General features: G+C 35.4%; 1 protein-coding gene and 1 long non-coding RNA gene across 3 annotated transcripts; one reads left to right on the top strand and one right to left on the bottom strand.

Moving 5' to 3' along the window:
- Positions 1-7235: 7235 nt before the first annotated feature.
- LOC137733166 (cyclic nucleotide-gated ion channel 1-like) lies at positions 7236-9610 on the bottom strand. The gene is made up of 4 exons (XM_068472326.1): positions 9330-9610; positions 8941-9052; positions 8455-8742; positions 7236-7770 (listed from the first exon to the last, which is right to left on the bottom strand). The coding sequence occupies exons 1-4, from the start codon at positions 9437-9439 to the stop codon at positions 7432-7434; spliced, it is 849 nt and encodes a 282-aa protein (XP_068328427.1). The 5' UTR covers positions 9440-9610; the 3' UTR covers positions 7236-7431.
- A 10475-nt stretch (positions 9611-20085) lies between these two features.
- On the top strand, positions 20086-23368 carry LOC137733568 (uncharacterized). 2 transcript variants are annotated; one of them, XR_011068497.1, is made up of 5 exons: positions 20086-20379; positions 20539-20711; positions 21201-22370; positions 22851-22959; positions 23144-23368. It is a non-coding gene; the product is annotated as an uncharacterized lncRNA (long non-coding RNA). The 2 variants fall into 2 exon arrangements; XR_011068498.1 differs by lacking the exon at positions 21201-22370.
- Positions 23369-23662: the final 294 nt, after the last annotated feature.

Here is a 23662-nt window from a genome sequence, read left to right as displayed (position 1 = left end):
GTTCAGATCTGATCAAGGCATCATTTTCATTTACTTTTACGATAGTAAAAGTGCTAAGTAAACCAGATCTGAGAGTTAATAGAACTTAGGATCATCAGGAGATCGAAAATGACTTGCATATATACAGAGGGATACATTATAACACCAAATCTATTAATGGAAAGGCAAAAACAAAGAGAGTTGGGTAAGATTTCACCTTGTCGGGTAAGGTTAAAGCGTCTTGCAATCTCTTTTCTTTGCAGTTACAAAGGGTTGAGTAATAAAGAGGGATGAGGGATAAACGAGTTTACACAAAAAAATCGATACTACAACATTTGAGGAAGGTAACAAAGCTTTTAGATAGACAAAATATGTCTTTCTATGGGAAATCTAAGGTTGAAAGGGTGCAAAATTTGGACAAAGCACAGCTTTCTGAGTATTTGCTTGACTGAGAGACAAGTTGTATGTTTTTTTGTTTGATTGGTTGAGTGTTCTTGTCTCTGGGCCTTCTTTCTCTTTTTATAGACGAATTAACCTAACCGTGTTGTTTCTGTTCTTGCCCGAAAGTAACTGAAGGGTAATGAATTATCAGCATTTTTACATGTTAAGCCATCCAAAAGTAGGTGGGTTTCCATCGGTTGTCACTTCTCTTGTAAGCACCTAGTCTTTGCATTTAATGGGGCCGTCATTTTGTCTTGAGATGGATGACCTAGGCTTGACTCTAGGCTTCAGGTAGACCTTCTTTATTGAGCTCATTTGGGCTTCCTTCCCTTTGAAGCCCAAAGTTTAAATATTAACCCAAACACATGCCCGGGAGGCCACTAAAAGAATATGGCACTTCGTTCGTGAGTAGCTCCAGGAGGACAACTCCAAAGCTATAGACGTTGCTCTTTCTGTTAGCTTCCTTGTTTCAAGATATTCAGGGTCCATGAATCCAGTTTTACGTCGCACTAGCGTATATATTTGATCGGGATCTTCGTGAAGCAATCTAGTAGTTTCATAGTCTGACAATTTTTCGGTGGAATTCTCATCTAGCAAATGTTCATTGTCTTGACATCTTGGTGTACAATTGGCATGACATAATGGCAGTGTAAGTATGCTGGTGCTTCTGCAATTTCTGCTGCTACTTTAACCGTAACTTAAACGAAAGTGGTGGTCTTCCGGACCTTTGTAACAACGTTCTTTGAATGTGATCATAAAGAGTGCCGTTGTGGATGAACTCGTAAACTAGCAGCGGCGTTTTTCCCTCCACACAACCACCCAATAGCCTCTCCACATTTTTGTGGTTCATCTGAGAAAGAAGAGCTATCTTATTACTAAGAGCTTGAAAACTCTTGTACTTACCACCCATATTGTACTCCTTTATGCAAATCATTGTATTATCTCCTAGTCTTCCTTTGTAAACTGTTCCATACGGTCCTTTGCCAATGATTCCATCTGCACCGTAGTCGTTCGTGGCCTTCTCAAGTTCCTTGGCGGTAAAGATTTTGGTAGTGAAATGACTCCTATTTTCATTCTTACTTCACCGCTATAATCGACCCTCTTGAAGGTTTGATGGGATCAAATGTGGGATCAAATGTGATACAATGTGACTAACTTTAAAGACTAGTTTCCTCATTGTTTTTGTCAGTCCGCTGTGCTGTCTGACCCGAAGAATAGGTCATTCTACTGCAGTCGCTTCATTGTAGGTTCCTTACTTCATCGGTGGTGCCACCATTGCTCACGAGTACAAGGAAGTATGTCTTTTATTTGTTCTTCAAGTTGTGTGCACCTTTTACTTTTGTTCTGCAAGTTCTGTATTACCTATTATCAATTAAATGGTCCCGAAATCTTTCTTGCAGAAATTAACAGGATGGAAAGTGGTCTACAATAGGCAGAATACAAACTTTCATACGTGCAAGGTTTGCCTCTTACCGGGAAGATTAAGTGGTTTTTTTTATGGCATTTGAAGTTACTGCTATTGCTGAATTAATTTTTTTTCCCTTTTCATCCTCAGAATCGTTGCCAACCTTCAGGGAGTGAGGCATCACCGGAAGGAATTATTGCCAAAACATCGGACTTGGAACAGCTGCCTCTATGGGGTTCATCTGTGAAAAATGTATGCAAGGCTATGGCGAATTTTACATGAATACTAGATCCATTCCATTTATGAAACTAAAGAGTTCTTTCTTGTTAATTGATTAATGATAATGCATACTCATCCTTTGCATGAGAAGCGAGTTTCATGTTGCTAAGTGGTGTTTTATCCCATCTTCCGTGTGTCTTTCATTTCATGTTGCTAAGTGGTGTTTTATCCCATCTTCCGTGTGTCTTTTATGTATCATTTAACTAAGTCGAGAGCATATTAGTATGCTGGAAGTCCTGAACATTGTTTCATTATAAGTTTCATCGTCAATGCAATGCAGGTTTTTTTGTACAAAATGGCAGTTTCAAATGTAAAGACATAGCTCTATAATGAAATGAACTGATGCAAAGTCCCTTTTTTCTCTAGGATATTGGCGGGTGTATACTATCAACGTAATTATTTCTCATTCATTTTGGTAACGTACCTTGGTTTTAGATGCAAACTCTCATCATACCTTGCTTAGCAACCTCGGATAAAAAGGTCCCGCTTGATAATTATTCATATTTTTAGTTTTAGTTCTCACTTTCTGTGATTGAGATATGAGGAACGGATATGGGGAAATTGAGGGATGAAGAAGATTGATGGGATGAGAGGGAAAAAAACAGCAAGGCCTTGACAGTTTCAGTTGCCTTGGGTAGTACAGGCGATGAGCTCCACGACATTGCCCATGCTAGCATATTCTCTCCGCACAAGTTTCCAGCAGACAGTTGCAATTTACTCCAACTGTTTCTCTTTTTCATCCAAGTACTTAAGCAATGGCTTAGACTTTCGGTTCTTAGTTTTCATAAAAAAAGTGCAACGAAATATTTATTAAACGCCTCTTACCTGCTCTAACTTGGTCAAGGGCATAAAACTTTTGATACGGCATAAATCAGTTAGTACCCAGATGAAGGGCGATCATCCTCTCAAGTAAATGCACATCCATTTTCTTTTCGGCGTGCTGATTGCCAGCAAACTGTCATTCGTTTAACAGCGTAAAAATACCACACAACTTCGAGTACCTAAATTACCATTTTGAAACAACTCATTATTATCCAAAACTTTTAGGTACTAAAAAGAAGAAAATATTACTGTCATCTAAACAAAGAGATTCTAAAATAGATAGAAATGGATTTTTTTTTTTGAAAAGTCATATATTCCCCTCTTTTAAGGAGTGTTGTTATTTCCATTTCAGTGTCTTATTTATCTACCCATTTTTTTAATGAAAATTTTAATTATAAGTTTGTCCATTTGTAAAGTAACCAATAAAGACCTTAAAAGATATATAATAATAGTATGTTGGGCGGGGAATGGTAACAAGAGCCATAGACTTACACTTGGTTGTAAAATGAATAGACAATATGTAAGCCAAATTCGCAAAAAAGAAACAAAGAATGAGGATAGAAGAAATTATGGACCATGGATGCCCTTTCCAATTAAACGTAAGAAGCTAGCAACTAATGATAATTGGATATTGATGATAGTTATTGAAGTGCATAATCACACGTAGCAGAGCATTTGGAAGGTTATTCATTTGCTAGTAGATTATTGTCGGAGGAGGCTTCGTTGTTGGGGAAATAGCATTTCAATTTTTAGGAATAATAGTAGGTGGGGAAGTAGCATATTAGATATTATTTTAGGAATAATAGTGCGTGGGGAAGTAGCATGTTAGAGATCATTTTAGGGATAATAGTAGGCGGGGAAATAACATTTTGATTATTTTAATTTTTTTTGGTGATGAGATTACAAGGTGGATGGGAAAGTAGGACAATGAGATGGGTTTAGAAGTTCTCTTTTTAATTTGTCATATGAATTAAAATTTTAAACGATTTGCCATATCAAGTTTCGAAAATCATTCATTTGTCATTTCATTCTAACTCCGTTACGTTTTTTTTATCTAAAATAAGCCATGTGCAAGGTAAATAACTTATTTTCAAGGTTTTCGAATATTTCAACTCTCTACTCTGATCCTTCCAAGATTACTTGGGCATTTCAAGGTTATTTTGGACATTTTAACTCCCTTTTTGTTTAATGAATACGATTGACCACGTTGAATTCTCAAAACTTGTAATTAGTTAAACTCTATGGTTGTGGGCCTAATATAGTTAGTTCACCACAAGTTTATATCTGAAATGAACATGACTTTTTTTCATACCAAAAGATCAGTAAAGAACCTCTAAAAAGAAAGTCCAAAGTTGAAAACCAATTTATTGCCTAATGCTAGTGTACATATATATCTTTGTATAAAAATAATAAATAAACGAATAAACTATTGAAAAAAGGTCAAAAATCTAAATGACCTTTTTTGGATGAAAAAATTAACAGAATTAGAGTGAAATGACAAATTAATAATTTCAAAAATGCTTGTTTTATTAACACTCCGCATATTGTTGAATACACCCTACATACTTAATACACCCCACATTTTTTTTTCAATTAAAATTTATCTTAACACACCACACATACTTTCTCATGATACCCTTATATCCCATACTCTCAACTTACGGCCCACACTCCGTCAACCCAAGTAAGACTTCCAAAATAGTAACCAGTGTTCTTCTGGTGGATTGCGAAGAATGTGATTGTGAAAGTGAGACTATGGAGTTGAATACCAGAGCAGTCGGATTCACACGAACAATTGTATCGAATGGAGGTTCAATGGTAGCTTTGTAAGTGGACTCGGGCTCCAACATTTGTGACAGTTCATTTTATTGTGGTGGGATTTCTCAGACTATGTATGGTCACAGAAGGTACGTTAACGTCAAGAATAAAAGGCTTATTCATTGGACATGTTGGCCTCATTTGGTATGCCGTATAACTCACCGAATAGGACTAATAATACAAAGCATGATGTTTGATGTCTGTTTGTATTAAATAGCCATTGAATTAAAATATCCGGGCCCACCTATTTTATACGATAAACACCCGCTTGCTTATACCCTTCAAAACCACGGTACAATTTAGTTGGGTGAAATCTCTTGCTTTCTCTTTCCTCTCTAGACGGTCTCTCGATCTTCTCCAGACAGTATTTCTGCCTTTTGCGCTTGCTCTCTCGTTTGAATCCCAGGTTCGTCTTTTCTTATGATTTCTTCTTCTTCGTTTGAATTCCAGTTCATCTTCTCATTCTTCTTCTTCTTCCCAAGTTTCGGCCCCTCCCTCTACTCTTCCCTCCTCCTCCTATTTTTCTTGCAAGTTTCTTTCAATTGATTGTAGCTAGTTATTATTCTCTCAAATTATATAATTGATTATGTAATTTTGTGTTTTAATTAGAATTTTTGAATTTTGGGGCTTCTTGTTGGGGTTGCACCACACGTTTTCCAAGCCTTGCATCGGTGCACGCTTTGGCAATTGTTTGCTTCATTTCCAGATCCCTTTCTTCATCTTTTAGTTAGCCAATAACCATGTATACTTGTATTCTTATTGTATCATACTACTGCACATGTTTAATCTCGTTTGCATTTTTGCTTTAATTAGCCAATAATCATGTCTTCTTGTATCATTCTTTGTCAAAAATTTGTTTGGCTTTTTTCATTTTTTTTTTATCCAGTTTAGTACCAAACACAGTATAAATAATATGGTCATTAGTCTGATACTACACCAAATGCTCAATTAATTTAGTTAGTACTATCCGATTACTATTTATTCTATCCAATTGAAATAGTTAATACAATATGAGCTGTCAAACAAGACCGTTGTGTTTTGGCCTAGAAGCCGAGAGATGGCAGAGTTGTTGTACCCCCTTGCACAGAGTTATTCCATCTAGTTGGCTGCGCCCATGTCGTATACTAGTCCGGGTCTGTCGTGCCATTGGGATTCACAAGACCACCTCCATTACTTTCTGTCCAGACTTCAACCCAGAATAAGCAGGATAATGTTTCGAAACTTGAAAGATGCATATGCAAAAGAAAGGGACAACCTTTCTGAGCTCCTCTTTGCTTAAGATTCACTGGAAATAGTAGTTTTGATAGTTAAAAAAGATAAATAATTTTGGGATATACACCTTAAACCTGATTTGAAGTGTATTTAGATTTTTTTTTTTAACCTTATGAGGACGAAATTGTCATTGCATATAAAGCATATAAGTCATTTAATATTAGATTTTAATGTGGAGTATGTTCAATATTATACGAGCTGCTAATAAAAAAAACCTTTCAAAAACTTCATATGACAAATTGCTTAAAATTGTGTAAATCCTAACATATTTAGGATATCCTTATGTGATTCTACCATATCCATATCTTTTAGACTATATATTATCTTATTAGAGTTGTAATCCTATTAGGGTAAGGAGTTTACCTTTCTTACCACTATAAATAAAAGGAAAACTAATGAAAAAGACTTGAAAACTTTGAGTTTTAACGAAAATGACAAAAATGTGTAAGTAAATAGTACCATGATTGACTTTTTAGAGTAAAAATGTGGTTTTTCGTTAAAGTGAATAGTACCAGGAGTTTTTCGTTAAAGCTCCCATAAATAAAGGCATAATGAGGTGAGATAACACACCTCACAATTACACATCTCTCTCTTTCTCTCTACTATGCCGCACCCTCTCTCTATGTCTTATATAATTGTTCAGTAAATTATACCTATAACATATTATCAACATGCTCTTGAGTCTTGACAGGGCGCTAAGGAGAGTCTGAACTTCAATCATGAAGTATTACATTTTAATCATTTTTTTATAATTAATTTATTAAATTGATCTACATATTATTGATTCAATTTAATTTTTCTTTGTTGAACGTGATACAACGCATTGGAGATGCAATTCCGGCTTTCGAAGAAGGATCTTCTACAAATTCAAGGGCTCAATTATTTTCTGCTAATCAGGTTCTTTTAAAATAAATGAAGATATTTGAAACGACCATGAAACATGAAAACATTTCCCATTATGCATGAACTCCCTACATTTGCATTTATGTTTTGATATATATATATATATATATATATATATATATATTGTATATGTTTCATATATTTGTCAATATATATATAGATATATATATATATATATATATATATATGCATTACACAATTTTGCTATGTAGAATTTGTGAGTCAAAGAATCGAAAGAAATTAGAAGCCCCTACATTTGCATTTACGTTCTGATATATATATATATATATGCATTACACAATTTTACTATGTGGAATTTGTGAGTTAAAGAATCGAAAGAAATTAGAAGCAATTAGAGTTTTTCAAACCTTAGACATAAAAAAATAAAAATTCTGAAAATAAAGAAAAGAAGGGAAAACTCGGCTGAGTCATGCTGCCAATTAAAGCAACTGAATTCACATCTTTTATCAATCCACCTGACCTAACGTACACAAAAACCAATCTAAAAAAAGCTAGAGTTTAATATTACTCAAGTCTTCAGCCATGATAACAAGGGCTTCAACATCACCAATCGCCTTAACGGACTCTAAAGCTAACAAACTTGTGTCGTGCTGATCTCGAAATATACTTCCAACAAGAGCTTCTCCACATAAATCTCCTGCACCTCGTGGCTGATCATTACAAGTATCATCTGAATTTCTCTTTTCAATGCGTACAAGTCCATCCACAATGAAGACCATCATTTTGCGTGGTTCACCCCGTTCAATAATGATATCATTCTTCTTAAATTTCTTTGGCTTAAAATGCTGACAGATTTCTTGCAACACCTTTTCATCCAGCCATCCAAACTCCTGTGATTAGTACATAAGATGCATTTCAATGTGCAATGAGTGTAAATAAGAAACGGGATTTTACTTCTTAATATTAACAAAAGTAAATAAGATTTACCCTATGATTTATTTCTTCAAACTACATATAATAATTAAGATTGTATCAATATTATTATATAGCCTATATAGGCGTGGATCAAACTTAACTAAACTTTTGCAATTTTCAAATTTTGGCTTGGTTTTGGTTTTTAGTTTTCATTTTTTAAAAAGCTGAGTACCAAATAATAATGAAAACTAAAAACTAAAATGAATTATAAAACAGCCCCTAAAAGTTTGCGAAAACATGTTCAATAGAGAAATGCAAATTTGAGATGTAAATGTCACATTTACATTCTCAAAAAGTATAAAACTAGTCATATTCCATTGAGAGAAATGTAAATTTGAGATCTAATTTAATTTCATCTTTTTGAGTGGCAGTGTTCACCTCTAAAAAAATGTAAAAAACATAAAAAAGATGTAGAATTGGATATTTACATTTTTCGGCCAAAATGTGTATTTTACATTCTGTCCAGTAGAGTTTTCTCGCCAACCAAAATTTAAAATGGCCATTTTAAAACAATTGCATCTCCCATTAAACTAAGTCTTGTCATATATGGCAAAGCTACTGTTTAAACTAAAGTCGAAGGCTTTGATCGAGGAACTTACTTGCTTGAGCTTAGTCAAAGGTGCACAATTTTTTATACATCTTTGAAACTCAGGGGGAAGACTATGGATAATGCACTCCAAATTAACAGGCACATTCTTTTCACATGCTTCCGGTACCTTTTTCCTGACATGCATTTGCATCCTCCAGTGCCAATGAAACGATGACTGAACGCAATTTTCAGATAACCACGACACTATTTCTGGACGAAGCTGTACCATCGTTTGTTTCGCTAGCAACCTCTTCTCTACTCTTGCATTTGTTTTTGCAGCTTCAAATTGCAAATACATCTATCAACAGCAACCAAACCAACAAATAGGTTGTCAGTTCACTCTACTTTTTTGGAGATAGAAGTCTTCACAACTCGCCGTTTACGTGATTAATTAACAGTTAGTTATTTATCATTCCTAATTAAAAGTAAAACAAGCCAACGATATATCTATTTAGGAAAGAAGACAAAATTTAAGCATTAAAGATTCGGCACAAACCTGGATATTTCCAATGAGATATATGAACAGGAGCAAACCAATTATAGAAATAGAAGCGGCAAAGAAGTTTTCCCATTCATCTATACTGGGCTCAAGGTTTGAACCGAGGGAACTGCAAAAATTAAACGAAGTTATAATCTAATTTTTAATTTATTCCAAGCACGAAGTCTACAACCGTTTTTCTAGCATGGGAATTTCCGGAAGACAAAGAAACATGGTAATACATAGTAACTAAAGTCATTTCATGGAGATCCTCTTGGAATTACCAAACATATGAGTTGCATTGAGCAAAACATCCGAGCCCCTAAGAATTAATACTTAAGACCACATCACACACACACACACACACACACACAAATGCCTAACAAACAAGAGAGAAATGTACCAACCTCAAATTTCGTAAGCCCCACCAAAAACAGTTTGAGAACTTTTGAAAATAATTGGTTGATCCTGTTATGCCGGATTCAGGAACACTAGTAAAAATGCCAAGATCGAACATCTTTGGGTCTGACGGATTTATAGGGCATCAATTTTTTAGATTTGTGATGTTTCTAAATGTGTGATTGTCATGACAACCAAAACTACTCCTGTCACATCCATCTTCTTTTCGACATGCAAAACGCCAGCAATCCATCATTCGTTGAATGGCAAAAAAGTACCATAAGGCTCCGAATGCCTAAATGATCAAAAAGTTAATCAATTAATTAGATTAGACTCAAGAAAAGATTTAAAAAAATATATATTGGATAATGCTTAGGTACTCACTAGTGAGTACTTTGTATACTCACTTTTTGCTTTTGGCTCAATGATATTTTAACACATGTTTTATTGTTTTTTTTAATAGACAATTAGACATGTTTTTTATTTTTTATTTTATTTTTTGTATCAAACGATAAATTTTGTTAAATTAGATGTTAGATTAGTCATAGACAAGGTTTGAACCCATGCTATCATACAAGGCTTCAACTCCTTTCCACCAATGTGATAAATGGTCACTTGCCTTTTTTTCTTGAACTTTAAAAAACAAGAAACACATGACATCTTTTGATTGGGTCAAATAAAAAATGTTTGTAATAAGTTTTTATCAAACAATGAGACACCATGTAAATTTTTAATCCATCAAATGTTGACTTTTAAGCAAACTTTAATAAGAAAACTTAAGGGAGTCAGAATATATTGAGACTTACATGACTGGCAATGATGTACATGAAAAAATTCAGTGTAGCTTTAATCCATACGGGAATCTGCTCGGTCTCTCTAATAATCCATTTATATTGATAACATGAAAGGTAGATGTGAATAACTCGTGGCACATATTGCAATATGACAAAAAGGTTCATGATAAACATCCTTCCTGTAGTCAACGAACTCAAGTCCCTCACATTTGAAAAGAAAATGAGAATTACCACCTGGATAACATACATTGATTACCAACACTCAATATCTATTTATCATCAATAATAAACTTGTCAACCAATAATTAGGATATTGAGAATATCAATTCAGCCGTTTTAATTTCGTATATATACCAAGTTGAGAACCATAGTAACATAAAAAACTGACTACAGATATATTTTCATGAATAGAAAAAAAGAAAAGAAAAAGAAGATTGTCATGTCTTGTTGTAAAATAACAAATACAAACTCCTATAAATAAATAAATAAAAAAGAGTAAATTACACTTTCATACTTCAAGTTTGGGGTTTATTTCAATTCCTTACAACATCTTTAAAACATTTCACTTTCATACCTTAAGTACTATTTTATTTCAAAATAATACATCTGTTACATTTTTCATCCATTGATCTGTTAAATGCTGACGTGGCTGCCACATATATGCCACATGGCTGCCAAATGTTTGCCACGTGGCAAATAAAAATATTTTTTTAAATTAAAAAAAAAATCTGAATTTTCTCAAAAAAAAAAAAAAAAAAATTGAAATAGACCCCATCCCATCTCCCCGCAACCACCCCCCACAAACCCATAACCCTTTCTCCCCACCCACACCTGCCCAGCTCGTCTTCCCCCTTCTTCCCGGCGACCCACCTGAGCCAGAACCCGAACCCTTCTTCCGCCCACACCCCCCACGACGCGACCCACCTCGACGTCTTCCCCCCGGCGACCTAACGACCCCCACCTTCCTCTCATTTGCAACACCCACCCTCTTCTCCTTCCCCCATCCGTGCCCTGCTCGTCGGCAAGTCGGTCAGCTCCGACAACGAGGTATGCATTTAATTTTGTCCTTCAAATTTTGAATTTTTTTGGTGCTTGGTTGATGGTGGTCTGGATGGAGTTAGGTTTGCAAGGGTGGGTGGGGTTGCAGATGAGAGAATGGAGGGTGGGGGTGAAGAAGAGAAAGGGCTCGGGGAAGGTGGGGGTTTGCTGGGTTTCTTAATGGGAGGGGAGGTGAAGAGAGTGGAGGAGAGGGAGGTGGGTTGGGGTCGGGGTCGGGGCCGGGGGGGGGGGGGGGGTGGGTGGGGAGAGGGTTGGGGTGGGGGGTTGTGGGGAGCTAGGTTTCAGTTTTTTTTTTTTTTTTTAAAGATTCAAGTGGTTTTTTTTTAATTAAAAAATTATTATTTTTGCCACGTGGTGTGCCACGTTGGTAGCTACGTCAGCACTTAACGGATCAATGGATAGAAAATGTAACGGAGGTATTATTTTGAAATAAAATAGTATTTAAGTTATGAAATTGAAATGTTTTGAAGATGTGTAAGGAATTGAAATAGACCCTAAACCTGAGGTATGAAAGTGTAATTTACCCAATAAAAACTAAAGCAAACCTTAATAGGCAAGAAATTCTAAATTTAATGGAAAAGAAATTCTAATGCTCTTCATCCAAGTAAATTAACAAAATTAATAATAAACTACATTTTCCAATAACGGGGACATTTCTGAACAAAAATACTTGTTATAAAATATGAGTAATGTTAGAAAGATTAAATTTGTCGATAAAATTTTGTAAACTAAATGATATAGAAGTTGATGATTGGATTATTACTTAAACATTGATAAATGTGTGGTAGAACATCATTTGACTTCTAAATTTTGTCTATAATTTTAGGGGTGTGCTATTCACACACCCCTTGTTAATTTTTGTCCATTGATCTTCTTCAATTCATCCGATCCGACGGTCGAAATCCAAAAATGTGTAAGAAAAATAAAAAGGGGTGTGTGAATATCATATCTCTAATTTTAATCTATGTAACATTACCCATAAAAGAAAGGGGGCTTTTCTTTCTCGGTCCAGTTCTAGCAAACTGCAGTTGTGTCTGGTCCTATCTAAATCAGTAGCCGTTGTTGACATTTGCCCCCAAGTGCCACAGATACGAAACGGTTTCTCTCACCTCTCTCTTCTTTTGAATGCCCATCGTCTTTAATTCCGGCTGCGACTTGGAATGTTACCATTTGGAATTAACTTGAAGATTTGATTTGTTAGAAATGCCAAATTTCAAAGTTTGGACCGGGTTTTTGTTTTTCATGTTGAATTTATAGAGTTATTGTGTAAATTAACCTGATTTGTATATTTGGTTTGTTAGTGAACTCTAATTTTGGGTTTGTCCTAGTTCCTTAACGGTTTGGTGTGTGGATCTTATTACAAAGTACAAGCTTAAAGGTATGATGACTCTTAGGTTCGATTCTCATAAAAAACAAATTTGAATCATACTATTGTTAGCCATTGTTAAGCTCAACCATTCATCCAGCCCCTTTAGACTATCTCCAACTCTTGGCCTAAAACAAAAAAATTTTAGCCCAAAAACAGCTTTTCTGCTCTAACCCTTGTGACCTAAATTTTTTAGCCCGAAATTATTAAAGAATAAATTTAGGCTAATTTTTTCTTTTAAGTAATTAAAAAAAAAATTATGCACACTATCCTAATTTAATTTTATGAACATTTTAACCTAAAAATATTTAGATTCCAATAAATATTGAAAAATTACTAAATTTGAGTGAGTTTTGAGTTAAATAATTTTTTAAATAATTTTAGCTGTTGGATTTAAATTTGGGCCATTATATATATTTTTTACCATTAGATCTCAACCGTTGGATTCAATAAATCCTAAGGAACATGCCCATGTGGGTGGGGTCTAGCTGGGGGTGGCCACACCATTTTCTGGGCTGAATCCTGGGCTATTTCTGGCTTTGTTTTTTGTTTTAGGTTTTAGGTCCAATTTTCCACTTGGGTTGGGTTGGATATTTTTTTGTTGGGAGGGGATGGAAGGGGAAAAATAGGTTATAGGCCAGGTTTGGAGATGGTCTTTGTGTAGATAATATTCTTTGTTAAAAAATAAGTGTGTAAATGAATTTAGATCTAATTATCTCTAAAATAAAAGTGTTTTTGAGACCACTTAGTACTACGATCCAGTGATATTCTTTTTTATTTGTAAGTGAGAAGTTTTAGGTTCGAATCTCGCCAAAGGCGAATTGAACCACATTATTACTAATTCATTGTGAGACTTAGCCAACTTCTCACCCTCTTAGTATAGAAAATATCGTTTGTTCAAAATGTGTTTTTGAGAGCCCCGTTCTTCACAAAAAAAAAATGGGTTGATTTTGGTTTGGATTAGCCCTGCACTAAAACGGCCCAGTCAGTTTAGATTATAGATCCGACGGACAAGGGTAAAAAGTGTGGGGTACTTTTGTCATTGCAGGTTTGGGAGGGGGTGTCTGCTTCGTCTCGATGAGATTGAGGGGGTGGGTGTTGATGGGTGCTGTTGCAGACAGAGATGCAACAAAGAGCGGCGTTATGGGCTGCAGTAAGAGAAGGAGAGAGAGGGATAGAGAGAGAGAGAGAGAGAGCTTGCAGAGAGAAGGATCACGAATGGGTGGGGATTTTGAACAGGGACCTTGCAGAGAGAGAGTGAGGCCATCATCATTTGTTCATTTCTTGCCTACATGACCTGATTGAAAAAGTCAGAAATATTTTTCAAATCTTTTCTGTGCAGGTCGGTTAGGTTGGAAACTTTTTGAAAGTCTATTTATTTGATAGAGGTTGAGAATTTGAAATTATTGTGGCATTCCACTTTGATAGAGGTTGAGAATTTGAATCTATCTCTCTCTATCTCTCTCCATATCTCACTGAGATAATTCTGGTCAGCAAGATTTCTAGGATTTGTGAAATTTATGCATAATTACAATTTCGCCATCCAATCCTGGGTAATTTTACTCTACCTCCTTGTCTGTTCAAATTCTTACTCTTATTTTCTCTAATTTTTTGCAGTTTATTTGAGTTAGTATCATTTTACTTGGACTCCCATGAGCTAATTTTTATTAAATCTGTAATGCTGTAGTCAAGATTTTCAAATAATGAGGTCATAAATCCTCTGAATGTATTTTGTATTCAACTTTCTTTATTATTTTGGAAGTGGTTCATTTTTTAAATTTACTTTTAATTTTTTTCTTTTTAGTGGGTTTAAGAAAATGAAACGAATTATAATTTGAGGTGGTGAAATTTTGTTGATTTTTGCATTCAGTGTTCTGAGTGCTCATCGAGCTGTGCTTAAAAGAGTTTTACTTGAGATGTTTTTTTGTAGCATAAGCCATCGATAACGGTAAGTACCTCAAAGTTAAAACGGCATGAACTATACATTCTAATTTTACTCTGAATTTTCTCTCTTGCAATCAGCAAGAGTGGAAAAAATCATTGCTAATTTTTGGTCTGTACTATGAACTATACATTCTTCAGATCCTTTTATAGTAGTTACACTCTTTAAAGCTGAATTTTCAGACGAAAACAATATAAATTAGAATATAATAGATTTTTAGCCAGCAAGATCAATATTCTAACTTGCAAATATAATTGGTTCTGTTTTCATTGCTTAAACAAAAGTCACACACACTTCGTAGTAAGTTAAAATTCGTAAGTTTATCAACCACGAGCTGATGGTCCAGTGGTAAAGAGCGGATTGCGAAGTTTTTTTTAAACTAAAAACTAGAGGTTTCGGGTTTGAAACCCGTTGCTGGCGTGGAAGTCAGACTTGTAGCCAAAGGGAGGCTGAAATGCCTCTATGAGTCTTTCCGGTCCCCAGAAATGATGAATAACTATGACTTGCCACCAGTTGTCCTCCTTTACAAAAAAATTCATAAGTTTTTCTTTTTTAATTTCTTTTTTTTTGTTCAAAAAAAAAATTTATAAGCATTCCTTTGATTTCCTAAGCAAATAGAAAACACTTCTATGATATTATAATTTATATTGTTTTTGATGGAAATTCTACTTTAAAATAGTCGATTTCGTTCACCTTATCCTAACAACTCTCTCATACTTTTGATCTGAATTAAGAATAAAATGAAAATATGAATTACAACTTTTCCTTACGTATTAGACTAATTTGGTTTGAGCATGATTGAGTTGATTGGTTTGAGTATCAATGGTTTTGATAACTTGGATTCAGATACGATTTAAGATTTAAACTTATTCATTAGTATTATCTGTAGTTCAAACCATATATATATATATATTTATATTTTTTTTCAGTGTTACTAAAACTATCACTTATCTGTAGTTCAAACCATACATTAACAACTCCCATTTTTTTTCAAATTGTAACAGAGAAATGAAAGCACCTGCAAATAAGAAAGAAGGAAGTTTTGAAATTCAATGAAAGATGATGTGAGGACTAGCGATAATGAAGTTGTATAGCTATTTTGCTACATATATAGAGAAGAGCAACCAAGGATGTGAGATCATATACTTTTGTACTCAAAACTAATTTTTGAAAAGTTGATTGGTCAACCAATCTGTTGTATAAATGTTGCTAGAATATTTTGGACAATAAGCAGTTAATGATGTGGATGAGAAAATTTAGATGATATTTGAACCTATTATTTTGGTTACGGCATACCCACAATCAAGTCCTTTTGTTCAAATGGTATGCGTGGCCAAATGCATTTAAGATTTCCTTCATTTATTTAAACATTTATATTTTGTGATCCTCAAATATACTTTGGATGATTTTTAGATTTTGATACGAATGCAAACAGATTTTAATATATTTCACATTGTTAATACAATTTTGAAACATGCAACGTTCAATTGCTAGTATATCCTAACATTAAGAAAATAATTTCTTGTCTAATATATATACGGAGAATATAATTTCTCATGCTTTAATAATGAAAATAATATCCTACCCCGCTCTGCAAGTAAACAAATAGAGAGATTAGGAAACCAATTAACTCCAACATGAGGGGAGGGGACTTCTCGTACCTGCGGAAGGGGAACAATGGCTAAACTGTCGATTAAGAAACCAATTGACCCCCGCATTGGCCCATCTATCATTCGCACGCAAAATCTCTCGATAAAATCGAAGTCGAGGCAACACGAATCCTCCAGAAATTCATAGATCCGAAGTACAATGCAATTCAAGTGGAAACACGAATCCTCCAGAAATTCATAGATCCGAAGTACAATTTTCAATATATAGAAAAGATCGGTGAATGATGGGTGATCTACTGAGAAGTTCTCGTGTGAGTTCCTAGAAACAAAACCATGAGAGCGTGGTCGGGGTCCAAAGCGGACAATATCGTGCTACGGTGGAGTCGAGCCTGGAATGTGGTGGGGGCCCGGGCCAGGATGTGACAGCCTCGCTAAAAGAAACCTAATGGATTGTACACCGTATAAGGTCGAGATTGAAGAAACAACGGAGATGAGTAAGGATAAATAAACGGTTTAATTATTTATGGCTAGGATTATTTAATATGTTAATTAATCAAACGAATAAGTTCATTTTAGCTTTTGAGTAATTACTGGACCTTAAGGCCCATTGGGCTTAAAACCGTCAAGCCTATTAACTTCAGTTGTATGACAACTTAATGACTAAAAACTCAAAAGGGACCAAACAACCCAAAGCCTTTAGAAGGCTGACCATATTAAATGAATGGGCTTTGATTCTTTTTGTTACTTAAATGAAGTGACTATATAAAGGACTTTATAGCCAAAAAGTTGATTAGGGTTTTCTAGAAAGAAAAGATGAGAACACAAAGCTCTATCTTCTCTTAGGAGGCTGGCCACCCTAGAGGAAAATAGCTAGCTATCTTTCTTCCTCTAGGTCACTCATCTCTTCCTCAATGCTCTTCTTGGTGTGGAGGCTTAAAGGTTCCCTATTTTGGGAACTTAGAGAATCCATTCCTTCATCCATCCAAAAAGTCATGGAGCCAAGAAGCAAAGTTCCTCCATCCACATCCATGGAGTCAAGGAGCAAGGAGACTAAGGAAAGAAGGCCCTCACATGGGTGAATATCCTTTGCTAAGCAAAGAGGCGCTTCAAAGGTATAAAAGTTTCTCAACTTTTTTCTTTAAGATTTGAGTTGAATCTTGGTTCACCACAATTACTAGGCCTTGAATTTCATGGGTAAAGTTTTATTTTGAGTGCATACAAGCATGATTCCGCATTTTAATTGTTAATTGCACGCATGGATGTTGCTCAAATGAACTAGTTTTCAAAAAATAATTCCTTCAGAGATATCAACAAATCATTCTGAAGAATCAAGCACCGAGAATAACATCCATAATGAAGAACAAGATTTCGTTGATTATGTAGAAAGACAAGATGAAGAAGTTGTGAATGATGATGTTCAAACACTAGAAGAGTGCATTGCCAAGAGGAAAGGAAAAAGAGAGATTGTGCTTCTTGCCAGATTCAAAGATTGCATTGCATGTATGGCATACACTTTACTAGTGATCGAAGTTGATATTCCTACAAGTTTTACTGAAGCAGTGAGTAGTGGAGAAGCAAAGCAATGACATGAAGCTATGGATGACAAGATGTTGTCACTCAAGAAGAATAAAACCTAGGAATTGGTGGAGTTGCCTAAGGGAAGAAAGGCTATTGGATGCAAGTGGATATATGCAAAGAAGGATGGAATAGATGATGCAAGTCAAGTGAGTTTCATAGCCAGACTAGTGGCTAAAGGATATGCTCAAAAAGATGCAATAGATTATAACGAAATCTTTTCTCTTATAGTGAAACACTCATCTATTCAAATTCTGCTTGCGCTAGTGGCACAATTTGATCTTGAATTAGTTCAGTTGGACGTAAAAACTGCATTCCTACATGGAAATTTGTCTGAAGAGATTTGCATAATGCAACCTGAAAGGTATGAAGAAAAAGGAAAAGAAGGTTTAGTCTGCAAGCTCAACAAGTCACTATATGGTTTAAAACAATCACCCATGCAGTGGTATTTAAGGTTTGATAAGTTTATGAAGGATCAAGGCTACACTAGAAGCCATTATGACCATTGTGTGTACCACAAGAAATTAAGTGGGGGCAGGGAGTACATATGGAGATGAAAGATCTTGGGGAAGCAAGGAAGATTTTGGGGATGGAGATCACAAGAAACAGGAAGGAGGGATTGGTCTATTTATCACATAAATAGTACTTGGAAAAATTGCTGCATAAGTTTGGCATTAATGGGGAAACCAAACCTGTAAGTACACCTCTTGCTCCTCATTCTAAATTGAGCACTCAACTATGCCCTAAAAATGATGAAGAAAAAGCCAAGATGAAAGATGTTCCTTATTCCAGTTTGGTTGGAGGGTTGATGTATGCTATGGTATGCACTCGCCCCGATATTGCCCATGCAGTTGGAATTGTTAGTAGGCTTATGCATAATCCTGGAAAAATACATTGGGATGCTGCTAAATGGATACTGAGATATTTTCATGGAACAAGAAATACAGGAATTTTTTTTGAAAGGATTGATGGAGAAATTGATAAGTTCTTAATTGGTTATGTGGACTCTGATTTTGCTAGTGACTTAGACAAAAGAAGGTCTACGACATAGTATGTATTTACTATGGCAAAAGGTCATGTATGTTGGAGATCAATATTACAACCAACCGTTGCTTTATCAACTACAGAAGCTGAATATTTGGCGATGGCTGAGGCTATTAAGGAAGCTATTTGGACACTTGGATTGATAGAAGATTTGGGTGTAAATCAACACAAGTTGGATGTGTATTGAGATAGTTAAAGTGCCATTTACTTGGCAAAGTATTAGATACATCATGTAAGGACCAAACATATAGAAGTGAGATATCATTTTGTTCAAGAGGTTATAGCTGAAGGTGAAATTCTAGTCAAGAAGATTGCTACGGCTAATAATCATGCTGATATGTTAATGAAGATAGTTGGTGTATCAAAGTTCAAGCATTGCTTGGATTTGGTGCACGTTAGACAAGTTTGAAAACTTGATAATGGTGGAGCAATGGAAACAGATGAAGGTCTTTGATGTGGATTTCTTACCAAGGTGGAGATTGTTGGAACTGGTATGAAATCAGGTTTGTATTCCTAACTAAGATAGGAATCCAAGTTGTAATGGGTGTAGGAGACTTGGACGCAAGTTTCCAAGTGGTTTTTGGATTCCAACTTAGTTTAGGATTAGGTTTGTAGCCAGGTTATCTACTATATATATAGGTAAGCCTTAGCATTAGGATGTGTGAATTCTGAGAGACTTGAGAGTTTATGAGTTCTTTTGTAATTGCTTTATTGATTAATAAAGCAAGCTTCTGTTGTTCATATTTGTGTGATTGTTCTTGGTTTAATTATCTTGATCGTGTTCCAACAAAAGCTCCACTTGTAATTTTAAAACATTAAAATTAAAAAATAAATAAACAAAAAACTCTTTGAATATCCCATCCAGAAACCCGACAAAGTCTCTCTCTTTTTGTTAAAATTGCCATTAACACTTGCAAATTCTAAAAGATACCCAGAAGACAGATTGAAAGCAATTGATGTCCTAGCGAATCTTATCGAAGGAAGACGATGGCGAATCTAGTAGGAGAAAAATGACATTGCGGCTGGTGGGGCGACGACACTGGCAAGGTGGGTGGGTGTTGGTCTCCGTCGCCGGGTTTGGGTGATGGGTGGCAGTGGCTGTTTGGTCGAAAGGGAGGGGAAGGACGGTGTACTTCTCAATTCTCAGGGTTGGATTAGGTTGAATATTTAATTAACTTTTTTTTTTAATTTTTCAAAGACATTTAATAATAAAGTTAACTCTAGTTAGTTAGTGGGACATGTGGCAAGCTATTAAGAAGAGGTGAACATCTACCATAATTAATGGTGATTTGAGCAAAAATGGTCTCGAACCGAATACAACAAACTAGCAGATTACATACATTATATACTCTTCTAAAAGCCGGCGGATGAGTATTGTTATTAACAGTGCCCATCCGGCCCTTATTCTCTTCATGTTTTTTTAGGCTTTAGTGGGGTTGTATGGTGAATTGGCCACTTTGCCCCTCTCCCATTTTTTTTCCCATGCGTGTGTGTTGTGTTTTCTAAGGGAGATGCTGGAAGCATCTTCCACTTTTCACTTTACTCTTCAATTCTTCTCTTTGTCTTTCCGTTTCTCTCTATTTCTCTGTCTGTCTTTCGGTTTTGATTCCGATTGGATCGTGTGGAAGGGTGTTTGGCCTGTTTTTCTCGCTGTTTTCCGCGGTTTAGGTGTGTTTGTTCATGGATTGCTTTATTTCCGTTTCTCTCTTTTGCTTTATTTTCCTCTCAGCATAAAATTAGTTTTCATGTCCTTAAACGCTAATCTTTCTCCTCTATCTTTAAAATCCATCTGAAAAAATGTATAATGGGTATTGTTTCTCTTTGCAGGTTACTCGGAGAAGTCTGTGAAGGGTCAATAGGACAAGGTGGATCAAAGTGCAAAAGATACAGGGCCTGCCTCTCTATGCATTTCCAATCTTCCAAAAATCGTGTTCGTGGAGACGATTTGAGATGGATTTGAAGCTCGTCTACAGAGATTTGATTCAAATTGGTAGATTTGGGTAAGAAACCAAGGAACCCTAATATTTTCTTTTGATTTTAAGAGAATTATCATAAAATCCCTCCGAAGTGTTTGTGATTCCAAATCTCATGAACTTTTCTTAAACTCATCCCTTTCCCATGTAGCAAATCACAGCTCTAAAATATTCCAATTAATTAATTAATTAGCATAAGCTTTTTTTAGAGTACTATTTCCATATTTGTTTGGTTGCAATGGATTTGAAGTTTCCTGGGCTTGGATTCTTGTAGTATTCCCTATTGTTCGCTGCTAAACAACTGCCTTCCTCAACATTCGAGCTTTGCATGCAAAAATTTGTTTCATGTTGTTTGGATCCAAATTTACACCATCGGCCCGTGTAATCAAGGCCATAACTTCACACTGTCATATGAAGAAATTAAGATAATTTTATTGTTAAGAGATAATATTATGATTTTTAATCATAATGATTGTTTTTTAATAGTGAATTATCTTGGTTTTTCTCTTGTTCCAGGATGCAAATAATATCTCTAACCTACAATTCAAATTAATTGGAGATATTCGGCATATGGCAGTGCATCTACTACTGGATTAATTTCATGCAATTAATCTTTGCATGGGATAAAGGTGAAATTATGAGATGGTGATGTGATTAGGATGACATCTAAACAAAAGAAAAGGCTTCAGCCTATGGGCGCATTGGAAAGAGTCCATTGGCACGAGGATAGTGACACGGTGATCTCTTGACCATGGATCACATAATGATAGGATAAAGCCATCATTGTTTGGTTAGATGTGGTCAATTAAAAAGAGATAATGGTAGGGATTCGGATGCATGCATTGGTAAAGATTATGAAGAAGCCTAGATAGGCTTGGTTTCTGATGTGATGTGATAAGCCTAATTTTTATTAAATTTAAAAAGTCAAGGAATAAATCCCACGGATCAGTTTGAAGGATATGCCTTTGCTTTTGATGCAGATCAAGTTTAGTTCCGCAAATTAGAATTGCAATTGGACTCTACAAAACTATCTGGTTGCGCCACACAACATTTGCCTATAAATACAGAGTCGCAGGCAACATGTGAAAGGTCTCCAATTCAACACACAAATTGCCCTGCGCAAACCTCTCAAACATCTTGAGATTTTCATTTTCTTTTTTCGCCAACACACCTTCAGTTTGGATAAACAACACTGTGAAGACAACTGGTGACATCTTCAGTTTGGATAAACAACACTGTTTCTCGGCCGACTGATTACCTATCCAAGTCTCAGTCAAGAAGGAATTTCGAATCCTTATTGGCAGAGTTCATCTCATTAGCCTTCTTGGCGAAGTGAGGTGTTACAGGTTACTACATTCGGTACATTGAAAGCCGAATTTGATTGAACTTCGCAGAACTAGCAGCCTTGTCTTCAGGCTCTAGAACCTGAAGGCCGAGACGTGTTCATTCCTTGGCAACAGTCGCAAGATCAAGAAGTCAGCAGCGTCCCAACGCGACATCAACACATTTTACTCTTCGGCCGAGCTCGGCCGACGAGTTGGCATGCTCTGCACACAACCGAATGACGTAGTTAGCTTATTAATTACTCGGCCTGCGCGCCACGTAGGTTTGGTAATTTTTAAGGTCAACACATGTATAAACAAATTTTTAAAATCAGGAAGTGTTGGGACTTTCTCGCTTCGATCGGTATGTTAAATAGCTTTGTCCAAGTTTGTATGAATAATTAGTGAATAATTTGTTGTTTTAGGTTTTTTTATTTGGATTTTTTGTGTGGGATTTGTTAGAATGTTTTGTTTCTTATTGTTCGTTTTTTTTTTTCCTTGGATTATTATTTTGATTTTGTGCATTTTTAGGTTAGTTGGTTGTGGGTTGTGATGTTTGTTTACAAATTTTTGAGTAATTTTTATTTTTGCGTACGATGTTTGTTTATAATGTTTTGGGTAATTTTAATTTCTTCGTTCTTTCTGATTCTGGAGGACCTATTTGTGAATTTTATCTTAATTGAATAATTTTTATCTGGGTTCACATTTACATCTGTGATTGTTGTTTACGTGGCGGAAAAATAGGATGGCTTTATATATTTTTTTATGAGACTTAATTTTTTTGTTTTGAATTTGAGTTCCTGCAAGAATGTCACTTAGTGTTTTGATTGTTTCATTTATACAGATGATGGAGGAGTGGAAGAGATTGGGAGGCAGATGAGTAAGACTTCTGATGGTTTCACAGAAATGAATGGTCTCTCACATCTTGAACCAAATTACTCCGAGTTTGACATGTATGTATGATTCCAGTTTTTCGAGGAACTATGCTTTCCATATCCATTAAAATATTATGTATGATTCCAGTCTTTAATGATTTCATATCAATCAAAATGTGTGTTGATTTGATTAGCAATTCAAGAAATGGATCCTCTCTTTTTCTCTCTTCCGCTCAGTCTCTATAGTCATATGTTATTTCAGAAATTTGGCAATCGGGACTTGCATTTGATTTTGATGAAGACCCACTATACCCTGCAGCAGAGCTCGGTACCAGTTTTGGATTAGTCTCAATTGCCCAATACACATAATTTGCTTCAATTTGTTCATCATTTTCCGGATTTTTGTGCAATTATTTGGAAACCTAAATGATTCGAAATTCAAATGTATGTGTAAATTGATAAATGTCGGTGTGGACACCCAATTAGTTGGAGGCTTTCAGATTTCTAAAGGCTAAAGCATCTTTCTTTTTCGAAATTGGGCCGTCTTAATTCGTAATTGAGCATAATTTAAAACTGGACCAAAACCAAGATTAATTTATCTTCGTGCATGGTACTCTTCCCCATGAATTTGCAGACGAAAAACGAGACCAAATTCAGTGAAGTATGGAGAGAATTTCAAATTTTCTCTTATTTCCAATATGGATGAGAGAATGAGAGCTCTCTGTTTTTGTCTCAATTATCAGACCAGACAAAGAAGAAGAATGAAGTGAGGTAAAGTCAA

Source organism: Pyrus communis, chromosome 5 (genome assembly GCF_963583255.1).
Source record: "Pyrus communis chromosome 5, drPyrComm1.1, whole genome shotgun sequence".
Taxonomy (NCBI): domain Eukaryota; kingdom Viridiplantae; phylum Streptophyta; class Magnoliopsida; order Rosales; family Rosaceae; genus Pyrus; species Pyrus communis.
This window is presented reverse-complemented; position numbering and strand designations above follow the sequence as displayed.